The sequence below is a fragment of the Toxorhynchites rutilus genome, chromosome 1 (assembly GCF_029784135.1).
Source record: "Toxorhynchites rutilus septentrionalis strain SRP chromosome 1, ASM2978413v1, whole genome shotgun sequence".
Lineage (NCBI taxonomy): Eukaryota > Metazoa > Arthropoda > Insecta > Diptera > Culicidae > Toxorhynchites > Toxorhynchites rutilus.
In genome coordinates this window covers 12,101,353-12,116,080 of record NC_073744.1, presented here as the reverse complement: position 1 = coordinate 12,116,080, position 14,728 = coordinate 12,101,353, and the positions used below count along the sequence as shown (strand labels likewise).

The window sequence follows — 14,728 nt, the reverse complement described above, 5'->3', positions numbered from 1 at the left end:
TCGTTGAAGGAGAGACTGACAATTACACCTTGCAGCAATGCAAGTGGTAGCCACAAATTACCCTTACAAGTGCTTGGCCGCGCATCAAATCCTAGGTGCTTGAAAACGCAAGGCGTGCCTGATGGGATACACTATTTTTCAAATAAGAAAGCGTGGCAAACTAGTGCGACGTTTACTGATTGGTCCTACTCCGTTTTCGTTCCTGAGATCAAACGGAAGGCAGCTGCACAGAATAGACCGACTAATGCGCTTCTAATTCTAGATAATTGCACCGCACATTGCAGTAAAGATAAGTTTCAAGTGGATGACGCAGAAATTCAGGTGATCTTTCTTCCTCCAAATGTGACAAGCTTTCTTCAGCCTATGGATCAAGGAATCATCAATGCTTTTAAGGGTAATAATGTCATTACATTTTCAAGTCCAAGTTAGTGAATATTATTTTTATTTTTTAGTTATCTATAAATCGAATTTTCTGCGCCGTGTTCTGTTAGAAACTGACAGCGATCGCCCAGTTACAGAAGTTATCAAATCATTTAGCCTTTATGATGCTATTCAACTAGCGACTGATGCGTGGGCCACTGTAACTCCAGAAACGATTGCTAACTGTTGGCGCAATCTCTTAAGTCAAGATCAAAACTATAACTCGTTCAACGATTTCACAATTTCTTCACCAACAAGTGACCCCCGTGTGTTGCTTTCTAAAGTAGTGCAACTCGTTGATCCAAACTACGAACTGACCGAAGAAGAAGTTCAAGAGTGGCTAAGCAACTCAGACAACATAGATGTAGCGCAAATATATACCGACGAGCAATTGGCCAAGTATATTGCCTCTGGTGGTGACTTTTTCGAGGCCGACCATGAAGAGCAAGATTGCGATACTAACGAAAGTGCTGAGTGTGATCTTAGTACTTCGGTTATATGTACTCTTGGAGCAGTCAATCCGAAAAACGCAATGATTATAAGTAGGCTATCAGCATCATGGATGTACTCAAAAATGTTCTTATTGCTGTTGGTGATGACCGTAAATTAGTGGAAGCCGAAAAATGAAAAACGAATATGAAAATGAAATTATTCGCCTTCTTGACGAATAACAATAGTGAATTTTAATTAAGTATATGGCATGATAACAAAAATACAAAATGATTGGTTGTAACACCATAAATTGTTTTGATTGGAAAAATGGTTGAAAATACTCCTAAAAATTTATCGTGTTGTAAAAACTCGCACAATGGTATATTCGTGTTGACGGCATTGATTCTTCACTTTTAGTTTATCGAACTGTTCCTGATAATTGGGCTGCTCTCGGATTAGTATTGCGACTGTGCCTCATTTCACACCCACTGCTGCTCCCAAGTCTTCCGACTCGGCGTATAGCAATATGGGATATTGCGTTTCTCACAAACAGATGGCAAGTGACACATGATTTCCACTTTTCTGCAGCGAAAATGACAATCCTGTAAAAATTGAGATGCGAATTAGAGACTTCCGATTAGATATTTGACTTTATTCAACTTTTTTATAAATTGCAACCTCCATTTCAACACACAATATACACATTGCTTTCCCTGTTTCATTATTCCGCGGACGCACTTGAACATCCTTTAATCCATATCGTAAATGAGATTTGTGTTTTGAGGCTGCAATTAATTAATATAGATAAGAACATGCGGAAATAACGTTAAAATATCCATCTAAACCTTTTTTGATAAGTTTATGAATGTTCTTGGTTAATTTCTTCGGCGCCATGGGCTGAGTGATTGCATTCGTATTTTTAAGTTTCACATCATATTCTTCCTTAACGATAGTTGTGTCGATTTCGGCATCTGGTTTCTCTACCTTTATATTTCCTATTATTATCTCGAAATCAGGGGATAGTTTAGTTGACCAACGCCTTGCAATACCGCAATGCTATTTCTTGCTTCTCGATTCCGTAAACTATCGACCGTGGAAGGCCCGTTTCGTCAGCCACTTGTAGAACACTCTCACCACGATTTATCAAAATGTTATTCTGAGTCCATTTTGATGTTTTTCTTCTCTGGTTCTAACTTGTTTTTCACATTCTGTTTTTCGTTTGTGCTGTGTTTGTTGATATTCGCGTTGACGGCACTGAGCTTCGTTTCATGATTTTGGGAGCGTCCAAGATAGTAATTAATTTTCAGGCGGAATGAACACGTTTTCAAAATTAAAATTATGAATAAAAATTATCTTATTCGTATCAAATTAGTATTCTATTTAAATGAAATACACTTTTTTACATGGGGTAAAAAAAACCTCATACGAAAATCGTGTTTGAGAACAATTTTATATTATATATAATGAAAGGCTTCAGTCAAAATATCAGAAGTGTATAGACAATCGATTAAATAAGAATCAAAAATACGTGTTTCAAGTAATTAATTAACATGGTGTACAAATTTTCATTCAAATTTTATTATTTCAAAACTGGCTACGTGCCTTCTAATCTGATATAGATTACACTATCGAGTTTTGTCCCAAATTGAAAGTCGCCACCAGACGTCGACACTAACCACTGTCAGTGCGGATTCACCTCTGTCCAATTAGATGTAAACATGTCCAATTAAACGTGTCGCATTACAGGTATGTCCAATTAAAAAAATGTCGCATTAAATGTAAATTACTGTATATATATATATATATATATATATATATATATATATATATATATATATATATATAAATATATATAAGATAAGATATATCACTTAACAAACAAAGCAAAACTGGTGTCAATTGGATTGTGCCCTAAATAGCTGCAACCCTTGCAGCCAAAACCTTGTAAACTGGTGGGAGCTCTACAAGTTTTTCTAGTGGACCGATTTCAACCGATCGAGATAAAAACATTCAGCAAAATTGTAATTTTCAAAATATAAAAAAAAAGTCCGTCGTACGATGACAATAAATTGAGTGGAGAATCTGGGAAACAAATTTCGTTAAAATCGGATGGACCGTTCCGAAGGTAGAATTCCCACCAGTTTGCAAAACATGGTTTCGAGAAAAACGCATCTTAATTTTTTTCCGTTGAAATCTTTTCTACGTTGTGTTCTTTCTAATTCTTTTCTATCGCGTCACTTTTCTACCTTTTCTACTGTTTAATTTCCTTTTACCTTTATTACCACTTTTCAAAATATTCACGTTCTATCCGTTTGAATTGCGAATAATCTGTCAGTTAGATAGACTATTTCAATTCGCGTTGACGGCGGAATGGTGTCGACATCTAGATACGACATTAGTTTGTATGAGGTCAACTCTTCTCTATCAGATTAGTCGGCCCTGAGGCAGTTTTAAATTACTAAAATTTGTATGATATTTTTTTTCTTGGCGTTATTTACCTACTAGAAGTACGTTGTTCTGATCCTAATTTAAACTATTTTCTACGAATTTACAGATATTCTCACCAAAACATACCATTATAATATAAAATTATATTTAAACATAATTTTTGTATGATATTTTTTCACTACTTGCAAGAAAAAGTGATTTTCATTTACATAGAGTACTAATTTGATTTGGAAAAATAAATTTCATTCATAATTTTTATTTTGAAAGTGTGTTCATTTCTTCTGCAAACCCTTATCGTCATGCCCACTCCCCCATTTCGTAATACGAAGCTCAATACCGTCAACACGGATAGACATCAGCGGCGAAAATACACGGTTGCCAGACAGGGTAGCCTTTTATCCCTAACTTGGGCGAAATTAATTTTGCCGCATGGATACGCAAACGTTTTGCATAGTGTGTTATCAACAGATACATTTGTTCCGTTTATTATACGACGTAATATCTTCAGTCTGCAATCCCGGAAGCATAAAACTGTCTTTCAACGCTTAAAAGGTGATCTTCCTGTCGCTTTTTTGTTGCCGAATTGAAATTGCGGGCTTCTCTAGCTGCTTCTGACATCCGCATCTCTGCTCGTTCGATTCGCTCCTCATCCGATTTTCCGCAGAAATTGTTACACTCCGGTCCACTTTCAAGCAGAAGTTCTTTCATTTCCTCCAAAACGTTTCTAGACCACCATTGAAGTTACAAGTTGCTATATTTGCTGCAATTTCCAATATTTTCTTTCAACAATGAATGGTTTTTGAAGACATTGTCCAAATACAAGCATTGACACGTTCGTCGCCCCGTCACCCTGATATGGCTGACTCTTTCCTCGTTCAAATTGAATTAGATTTTCTAACGGAATTTGATAAAATAGGCATCTAAGTATAAACATAGAATATGTTATAGGATATGAATAATAATAAAATTATTACCATATCATTTTGATGTTTATACTATACTTTTTATTGTTATTTTATTTTATTTTATGGAAAGCAAAACATATCTCGATATCAGAGATGCTTCACATGCTTCAAATTTAACATGTTTTAAGTCTTCGTTCAATATTCCTATGTGACTATGTGACCTATGCGACTACAATCCAATTTTCCCACACGTGTGATATTTTTTCAAAGAAGGTCTATGCTTCAATTTAGTATGTCCATCATCTAAATCGGTTCAGTAGTTCAAATGTTATGAATTTTTGCAAAAAGTCATTTATCATAAAAGGGGAAAATGATTTTTTGGATCACCTTAAAATGGAAATGGTCACCCCAACGAAAAAATACGGGTCTAATATTTTGAAATGTGTTATTGTTGTCAATTCGTCTTCAAATTAGAAAAAATATTGCTGAAACACGTAAACTATGTCTACATACTAAGTTGATGACATTTGTTCACAAATCTATTGCGCTTCGATTTTTTTATGTGCTTGTTTGCGCTTCATATTTGATAATTTTATTATTCTATTACCGGCCCTGCTATCTAAGCTGTATTCGTAACACATTTTATCTTCGGCAGAAAAAAATGATTTTTTGTACACTGAAGGGTGAAATGAACAAATGAAAGTATCTCTTTCAAGAGTTTCAGAATGTTTGTACATATGGGAGTAGACATCTGTTATTCTCAGTCAGCTCAGGATTGTACCCCAAAAAAAAAAATCCATACGATGTCTACGGGGATCGAACCAAGGCCGGCTGGAATGCAAAGTTGTTTTACACGACCACGCTATACACATAGCTACTGGTGCTGTCGTATAAATGCGTAATCATATTACACCTTATTATGAATTGAAGCTAGAAAGTGTTTTCTAAGAGTAAAAAGATAAGCATAAACTTGAATCTATAGTTTTCTCGGCCTGTGCCGTGTATGTGGCAAAGTATGCGGAATGCTTTAATGCGTGCTAATTTGCAATCTGTCTCTTGTTTCGCTCGTTCATATTGATCTTATATTGCTCTACCATATTATTCAAATGGTATACCAGTATTTGAGAGTAGCAGATTTTCTGTTATATTTAGACTCATCTAATATATTAAATCGGGATGCCAAAACATGTGCTGAAAATTAATTTCAGGTGTAGTTGCATATAAAACGGAATAGATGATTGTGACCAGTGTTGCCACATTTAAATCTGTACCAAAGGGGCCAAAAATCTTTCTCATCTGCACTTTTTTTTCCAAAAATCTGTACCATCGAAAATACTCGTTGTAGAGAAAAAAAAAATCTATTAGCATGAAAAAAATACTCATTTATTTACTACAAATACTACATTTACATTTGCAAGTCATTCGTGTGTTTGATGATGCTTATACATAGCTTTTTTGAATCTAGATTGGATACTATCATTTATTAAAATGTTCGAGCTGCCGCCACGATGTTTGACTAAATCCTATGATCTCAAAATAGTGTTCATCGTATCGTTGCTGAACCGGTTTCAAAGCTTATTCGCTCAACAGTTGCCGAGGAGTGAGGCACAGTGAGAACGTTACAAACAAGGCATCGAAGCGCCGAAAAGGCGAGCGAACCGTCAATTCTTCTAAGGCATCCCATTTTTGCTTGTTTTCTGAAGTTGTGATTTCCTTACAGAGTGATTTCATCTTTAGGGTACGGAATTAGTTCTCCACATCTTGTACAGGGCTTCCGAAAGTATACAGCCCTGCGCTGACAACCGTTTGACATAGCTGTCAACCAAAGCGTCATATCGTTAGTTGAATGTCTGCCATTTTACAATATGGATCGTTTTAGCATCGCACAACGTGTTAATTTTGTTAAATTATACTATAAAAATGATGAAAAACCGGCAAAAGCATTACGGACGGATTTTGGTCGTCATGGACGGCCTACAGAGCACACAATCGCTAATGTAGTGCGTAAATTCGAACAAACTGGATCCGTAGCGGGTATTGTGAAACCTGTGCATCATCGTAATGTGCGTTCGGCCGAAATTATTGCTGATGTTGCTGCCAGTGTGGAGGATGACCCGAATGTTTCGATTTCACTGCGTGCTCAGCAATTGGGCATGTCAAACACATCATTGTGGCGAATTTTGCATTTGGACTTGCACCTACATCCATATAAAGTCCAACTGGTACAAAAATTAGGGCGTGGTGACCATGGAATGCGTCGGGCATACGTCGATTGGGTGAACGAACAACAGCAGCAAAATGCTGAATTTTCGCATCAAATTTTCTTCAGCTATGAGGCACATTTCGAGCTCGGTGGCTATGTGAACACCCAAAATTTCCGTATATGTGGCTCAGAAAATCCACACGTGATTGTTGAGAGGCCATTGCATCCGCCAAAAGTTACTGTTTGGTGCGCATTATGGTCTGGTGGAGTCATGGGGCCGTATTTCTTTAGAAATGCGGACGGCGAGACGGTAACTGTGAATGGTGAGCGCTATGGCCGCATGTTAACCGATTTTTTTTGCCACAAATTGAAGATATGGATACGGATGACATGTGGTTTCAGCAGGACGGCGCCACGTGCCACACAACACGACCGAACATGGCCATATTGCGAACGAAATTTGAAGGACGCATAATTTCGCGTTTTGGTGATGCCAATTGGCCGTCCAGATCATGCAATTTGAACCCGCTGGACTTTTTTTGTGGGGTTATGCGAAAGACCGTGTCTATGCCAACCCTCCGCAAGCTCTTGAACATTTGAAAGACAACATTTAACATTACCGCAGACTTGAACGTCGAATCATTAAAATCGAATCTTTTTCTCATTTGTTTGATCAGCTCCACGAAAAAACTGCGACAAAAATCCTCTTAGATGATCTGCCTTTCGCTGTCCATTGTTCTGATAATTTCTTCGGCTGTAATTCCAACCTAAAATGCTTGTCGCTTTTCGAATCATCTTCATATTTAATAGCATTGAACATTGAAACAACGTGAGATTCCTCGCAGATATCAGCTCTTCATGTCGCATCGTGAATTCAGGTTTTTCAGCTTGGAACAAACGATTCAATCTGTTGATCTAGGGCAAAACATACGTCGCACCGTCTGATGCGAATCTTTTCAGACGATCCTTGTAAGGGATTTCGTCCTTACAAAACTGATCAATCATTGCATTGTAACCGTTTTCATGATCAGCAGCACCAAGCGATACTGCGGCGTAAAAGTCGTCATGTACCTCAATGTTGCTTTGTTCAAATGTGAGAAATTTCACAAATGGAAAAAATCTGTACCACTCTGTACTTTTTGACGAAAATCTGTACTCTGTACCGTACAGAATTTGTACCATTCCAGATAAATCTGTACGTGTGGCAACACTGATTGTGACAACTTTGCTGTTGGAAGATGGTTCGTTGTTTATTTCATAATAAATAATAGAAAATCCATATCGCAGCTGGACATTAGGGCTGTAGTTTCGAAATTGTGTTAAGCTACCGGTTATTTGACATGGTATTACTATATCATCCACTGATTATAATATTTCGGTGATTTCAGCATCCTGGTGGAATGAATGATTTTCTACTATCAATAGCAATAGCTTGATCGTTCCCAGCATATGTCTTGATGAATATCAAATATATATAATAAGACGAAATAATACTTTAATTATAAAAACTAGGATTTTCTCTCCAACTGGTCCAAAAGGTTACAACAACAAAATAAATATAAATAATATGCAGAATAAAATAATAAACAGAATAAAATAGTATACGGAACAAAAGTGTTTCTGTTTTCAATATTTTAATCGATAGAAATACAGGGTAACTTCGATATAACGTACATTTTACTTTCAAAATTGTACGTTATATCGAAGCATAATAAAGAACTCTGAAACGTAGCTTATATTACTTTATTGTGTTGCTGTTTTAGTAAGGTTGATGAATAAAATCAATAAGAAGACGAAGCCAACTTTTGTCATGATTTTTCCCTTCGTTCTGTTGATTGATGTTAGATTCATTTAGAATCCGGAATCACAAAACAGTTGTATTTCGGGATCGGTTAAAGTTACAATACAAGCTTTAGTATCAAAATACAGATAACTTATTGTTCTTTCAGAAAAAAAAAATATTATAAAATATTTTTTTGGACTTTGATAATGTGTACGTTATATCGAGGTAAAATGTACGTTATATCGAGTGACGTTATATCGTGGGTACGTTATAACGAGGGTACGTTTAATCGAAGTTTCCCTGTACCTCTTTTATCAATGGAAAAATCTGCACTAAAAGGAAACATGATGTAACCATTTTTCTATAAATTTTGTGATATTCATGATTTTTTCATAAATTGCAAAGAATCGTGTTATCCTATCACATAGAAAATATGTTCAATACGGAAGAAGTAACTTTAATTCATACATACATTTAAATTTCAATATTAATTAACATTGTTCCGGATAGAGTTTGTTGCACAATGCACAATGCATAGTATCACTATTAACTGAGAGGCTCAGAATGCAAGGGGTGTAAGTGACTTGATCGATTTCTCTTCATCAACTTTTTATTTAGTTAATAACTCAACTGCAAAAACTTTCCAATTTAAGTTTGCTATAGAATCCGATAGATGATGATCCGACCTATTTTCCACATTGGTAAATATAGCTAGGAATGTATTTGCAGCTAAGTTATGATCCAAAGAGAGAGTCGATGTAGACAAATCGATCAAATCACTTACACCACTTTCATTCTAAGCCCCTCAACTAAAATAATTACAAACATAATTATTTATAACCATGAAGAAATACTAGCAAATGAGTTGAATAAGTCTAGATTATTTCTCTCAGTGTGGCGATTGATCGACTAATCGATTATTTCGAGGCGATCAAATCTAGAGTAACACGTCAAAAGGGCCTATTTTTTTTGTCGATTCTCTTCAGCGTCTTTCTCTGTCGATAACCACGGCCTTTCAGACTGATTTTGCTCCAATTTTGCCACGTGGCTTGATAAACGAGATTACCTCTTACACTTCTTATCGTTGAATACATTAGGAAATACTTTTACCGAAGCGGGACTAATGAAAGAGAATGTAGATGAAGAGAATCGATCAAAGAAGATAGACCCTTTTGACATGTTGCTCTAGAAATGTATCGAATAACGAACAGCTGAAAAATATTCGATTAGTTGATGAACGATTAATTTCAAAAATTGGGGATCACTAAATGTACCCCCCTCCCGATGTCAGAACATTTTAATAAAGAAGATTTCATCAAAAACCGCGTCGAATTCTGGCAAGAGTTTCCTGTTATGTTCAGGCCTAAGATAAGATCAGACAATAGGGGGTCTTTTACGGACCAAATTTCTGTCAGTCGTTCTGATTTCTGATTGGTCGATTTCGATAAATTTTGTAAACAAAGTCGATTTTTCCAGTGTTGCCAATAAAAATAAATTACGTTGGGTTTGTATTGAATTTAGAAAAAAAATGAATTTAATTTATATTACGATACTTAGTTTAGAGGAAATGTGAAGGAATTGTATACACGTTTTACCTAATTATTTTGTTACTATATTTTGATTGAATTGAAAAATTTATATATATATATATATATATATACATCCATTTCATGTCAAACCGATATAGTGCTCCTCAGATTTCCATGAAAAGTGGTAGTTTCTTTCTTTATTGTAAAATATAAGACCCGTATTTTTTATTTTTTCGTTAGGGTGACCTTTTCTTATTTTAGGGTGGTCCGAAAAATCATTTTTTTCAACTTTTTCCTAAAAGTGCCTTTTTTAAAAATTCATAACTTTTGAATCACTGAACCGATTTAGATGATCGATATATCAAATTGAAGCCAATTAATCTTTTTTGGAAAAATATTAGGCTTGCCAAGAAATCGAATTTTGTTTTCGTAACTATTGATTGTAGTTGTTTTTTGTTATTTTTATGTTTTTTGTTTTTATGTTTTTATATTTTATGTTTTTTCTTGAAAGCTGAGGATTTATTACATAACATATCTCGATATCAGATAGGCTTTTTTGTGTTTTTGAGTGACTTTTCAAAGTTAACCGGTCGTCCGTAAAATCATTTTTCCACTCTTATCCAAAAATAATTTTTTGCAAAAATTTATTACATTTGAACTACTGAACTGATTGAGATGATCGACATATTAAATTGAAGCCAATAAGCCAATCTTTTTTGAAAAAATATCACACTTACCGGAAAGATAGGATTCTAGTCGCATAGGTCTAGTCTAGTCACATAAGAATATTGAACGAAGACTTAAAACATGTTAAATTTACAAAATAATGACTCTAAAACGAAAAAAACACCTCTCTAGAACCCTCTTTCCAAGTTCAATACTTTTTTCAATATTTTTTCTATTAAAAATCTACCTCATTGGCTTCAATTAGATTTATTGATCATCTGAATCGGTTCAGAGGTTCAAAAGTTATGATTTTTTGAAAAAGTCATTTTTGGGAAAAAGTGGAAAAAATGATTTTTCGGACAACACTAAAATGGAAATGGACATAAGTTTAGTTTAATAATAATCTATTTGGTTTCTGATACTAATATATTTTATTTCTACCATGCCATGCTCCTGCTATCAAATTTTCGTTTCCTTGTTTTTTTGTTTTCTCCGCTTTTTAAACGAAAAGATATAATTTTTTTTATAATGTCATTCCTTGTTTTTTCACAATGGAATAAAGTGGATGGCAAAACATACATTTCTCCTGCCATTTTCTTCGGCAAATCAGCTTCGTTAGGTTCCAAATGCGATTTCATATTTCGGAATAGAATTTCCATTGCTAAGAAGAAATTAAAAGTCTCATCATTCACTATGCAGATGGGAGAGTTAGAAGCTGTAGCTCGCAAATATGAAAAAAGAGACGGTTGATACAATCTAGGTTGTGTTTTACTGACTACCAATCTCTTGTTACACTGCTGACATGTTCTTTCCCGCTGAATAATTTTTTTGATGATGAAACCAGCTATATAGAACAACGAATTTTGTTCTGTTCTGTCGAGAAAAGTTTTCGCTTCATCGACGGTGTACTCATAGTCGAATTCAATATTCATATCATCCACATTATCACTAGAATTAGATGAAGCTGAAATTCGATATGATGTCGATGCTGCTTCATTGTCCATCAATTTCTGGGCTGAACATTCTTCACGCCGCTTTGATAGCAAATCTATCAATCCAGTAAGATGTTGTTGTGTATCGGCTGTATACGAAGCATTCGGTACTACGGTCATGTATTGCGAAAGAGTCACAATTTTCAAGTTATTGCTGAATTGCAATGGAGTTGGGCGTCGTTGCTTTGCACGAATCAATGAGAAAAGACTCTCCAGACAATCTTGGACGAACCGCGATGTAAATATTTGTGGGTGTCCTTCATGCAAAAGCCGATCTGTCAACCTCACAATTGCATTCGTGCAAACGATTACACTTGTTTGCCATGGTTTCCAATGTCCGTGTCCTACTTGGAGATCATACATTAACCGCACCATGGTCTTCAGATGAGCGATATCCTCGTCATATTTCATAGGATCATTCAAACAAAATACTTTTTCTTCTGCCCTATTATTGATAAGCTCGAACCATCGAGCAAAGTCTTCTATGAAGCATGCGGTAGTAAGAAGCTCCGGTAATTCTCGTATTTCCGCATGAAACTTCAATGCTGCAGCCACCGTCCTGTTGCAATATTTTGTTGCGTTGCATACTTTCATTTTATCTATTGAAGATGTTCTGTTGTCAAAGCACACATCCGAGGCCGTTAGTCTGTGACAAAGCCGCAACGTGTTGTTTATTTCGGAGTTCACGATTGTGGTTAAATGGTCTCGATGAACAATATTGGATGTTAGCTTTTTTTCACGAACATACCAATCCGGAACTTTCAGGTAGACATTGTTCAACCAGCCATGTACTGTATTTTTAAATACGTGTACGGGATCGGGTATGATCTCTAGCATTCTGTTCTCAGCGTTTGGATGAGGTATCGCAGCATTTAATGTCTCATTTTTGCGACGAATATCGATCCCCAAATCCTTCCACATGCGCTGGTTTTCGGACCCGGAATCTGTTGTTATAAAATGGACACGCAAACTGATTCCCTCTGCTCTTGAAACTGCAGACAATACAGCATTCTTCAAAAACTCTTTTTGTATAGAGTTGCCGGTGTACTCGAAAGCAACCACCTGTTTCCAGCGCGCTGCGATTCCAACTAGCATGAATACCAAAGCTTTACAGGCTAAAGTTTGGGACATAGGAAGCGTTGTTGTTCCAACAAACTGCTTCGTATTTTGGCATAACTCATTTGCCTCGTCTATGCTCATTTCGTCTAGAACCAATCCGCAGTCCTTTTCTTCAACCGACATTGTGGAGACTTTATGTTGTAGCAGCTCGAATATATCTTCAAGAATACCTACAAAATATCATTTCATATATTAACATGCGATGAGACATATGATTATAATTACATACCAGGACTGAAACGAACTCCTTCAATTTGGCGTAGTAGAGTCCTCGTGGATGGGAACGGGAAGCCTTTTTGAATAAGCTTGTCGTATCCACCTTGACATGCAAACCGAATTTGTAAATTTTCCGTAATCGTTTCATTGGACCAACGTTTCACTTTTTTAACCTCTCCTGTTAATAGCTTAATTTGATCTTCTCTGAAAAGCTTCTTCAAGGGTTGTTTTCCACGAATTCTCGAGGTCAGATATCCGCATTTTTTCTTCCATTGTTTTACAATTCTATTAACGGTTACATCAATATAAAATATTAGAAAATAACATATTTTTTGACACACTACCTTTTCAGCTTGGAAATTTGATGTTTCAAACGAAATATTTCTTCCTGTAGTTGTTTATCTCCTTCATATACGTCAACCAAATCATAATTGTTCTCAATACTTTGTATCTCTTCCCATTCCTCATTCGCGGATGCAGCTAAGGTCGGAATTTTCGTAACTCAATTTTCATTGTATTTCCCATCAACAAAATGAGCCTGTATATATACTAGTATTAGGATATGTTTTAGAATTAGTTTTTAATACTTACGCTACATATTCTTGTGCTTGATTTGATTTCAAAGAATGGAACTTCTAATTCACTGTTCACGCAAAATCGAATCCATTCTTTCCGAATATTTTTGTCTTGAGGGAACCGATAAAATTTATACTCAGGATGAGTATCCGTCCTTCGCTCACAATTTAAGGCTTTACACTTCATTTTTATTTTTGAATTACGTTTTGTATGAATAAAATGGCTTCCTAACGTTGTTTTGGTTGTATTCCTGCTCATATAATAAGATAGAATGTTTTGGTTCAGACAATGAGAATCTGCATAACGCTGTAACGGTTGTCAGATTAGATTTATTTGCTAAAAAAAAATCCCAAATTTGTTTTGGAAACGATTATATTATAGATATGGGTATTTAAAAGACTTATTTTATCCTTTTAAAGCATATTTTTGAGATTGTCTATTTGAAAATATGCAATAATCATTGAATTCGCACCAACCAAATGTTACGATTCATTAAAATAGAAATTTGAAAAATCCGATATTTTATAATATTTGGCAGCTCTGGCATCTTCATGTCATGGCTTCGTTTTTGGACGACGAAGAAGAGTAAGAAGCCAGTTGTCTGGTCTTGTCTTAGGTTCAGGCAAATTATGCGCTCACTGCACGCTTCGCAGCTAAAGAAATGAGACCGACTTCAGGCGCTCGCGCCAACCAGCATTTGCTGTACAACAGAGGATAACAATCTGTCGCTGAAGCCACAAGCAGCCCTTTTCCTCCGAAACCCTGCGCGCTCTTTACGAGCACATTAAACGTTATCCAAACATTGCGATCTAATTTATATTAATTTAATTCAATTTAATTCAGCTCGGAGATCATACTTTTCCATCTTTCGAAGAGTTTCTTCAAAGTTCACCGTCGCACTGGTAAATTTATTTACTGATCTAGTAGCGTAGGTCTAGGCGGCGAACGACGTTTCCTCATTGGAACAAGTCGACAGCGGGCGAAGAACCACTTTGGCACTGCACAAACCATCATCCTGTCTTCCACCCATTGGCGAAACCAAAGTAGGCGGAGACGGTGGAAAGTTCATTCAATTGTTCCGACTCGTACACCGCGCGCTGCCAGCGATGATGATCAAACTTTTCTCCTTTTTTTTTTGCTCTCTCTCTCTCTCTCTCTCTCTCTCTCGTATCCGCGATGCATTTTTCGCATCTTCTTAAGGTTCTGGGTTGAGGAGCGCCGTAACATGTGTTCCACCGCTGATCCGCTCGCTTCCATCGTAATCGTTATCAACTTCTGGTTTCACCTGGTTCACTCACGCGAACGAAACGAACGAAACGAACGGAACGGGAACAATGCACCATCACTCATCGCATCCGAGACCGGAATTCCAGGGGAAGTAGGTGTTTATGGTGAAAACGCTTCCTACGATTGGCGTGAATTTTTATTTAGGTGGTCGA

The 14,728-nt window shown here is 36.2% G+C and overlaps 2 protein-coding genes and 1 long non-coding RNA gene across 12 annotated transcripts in view; 1 reads left to right on the top strand and 2 right to left on the bottom strand.

The window, feature by feature from the left end:
- Positions 1-14,728, bottom strand: part of LOC129766673 (collagen alpha chain CG42342) — a 520,858-nt gene that overhangs the window by 139,096 nt on the left and 367,034 nt on the right. The window lies entirely within an intron of this gene.
- LOC129766765 (tigger transposable element-derived protein 6-like) lies at positions 26-1,114 on the top strand. Its single transcript, XM_055767366.1, has 2 exons — positions 26-394; positions 453-1,114. Exons 1-2 carry the CDS (start codon positions 364-366, stop codon positions 1,028-1,030), a joined length of 609 nt encoding a protein of 202 aa, XP_055623341.1. The 5' UTR covers positions 26-363; the 3' UTR covers positions 1,031-1,114.
- Positions 1,124-2,091, bottom strand: LOC129766796 (uncharacterized). Its single transcript, XR_008741477.1, has 3 exons — positions 1,698-2,091; positions 1,513-1,637; positions 1,124-1,454 (listed from the first exon to the last, which is right to left on the bottom strand). It is a non-coding gene; the product is annotated as an uncharacterized LOC129766796 (long non-coding RNA).

What these genes read in the sequence shown, in the direction of transcription:
- LOC129766765 (XM_055767366.1), top strand. Translation starts at nt 364, where the DNA reads ATGGATCAAGGAATCATCAATGCTTTTAAGG. An exon ending in AATCATCAATGCTTTTAAGG is followed by an intron (nt 395 to 452) that starts GTAATAATGTCA and finishes TTTATTTTTTAG; the next exon opens with TTATCTATAAATCGAATTTT.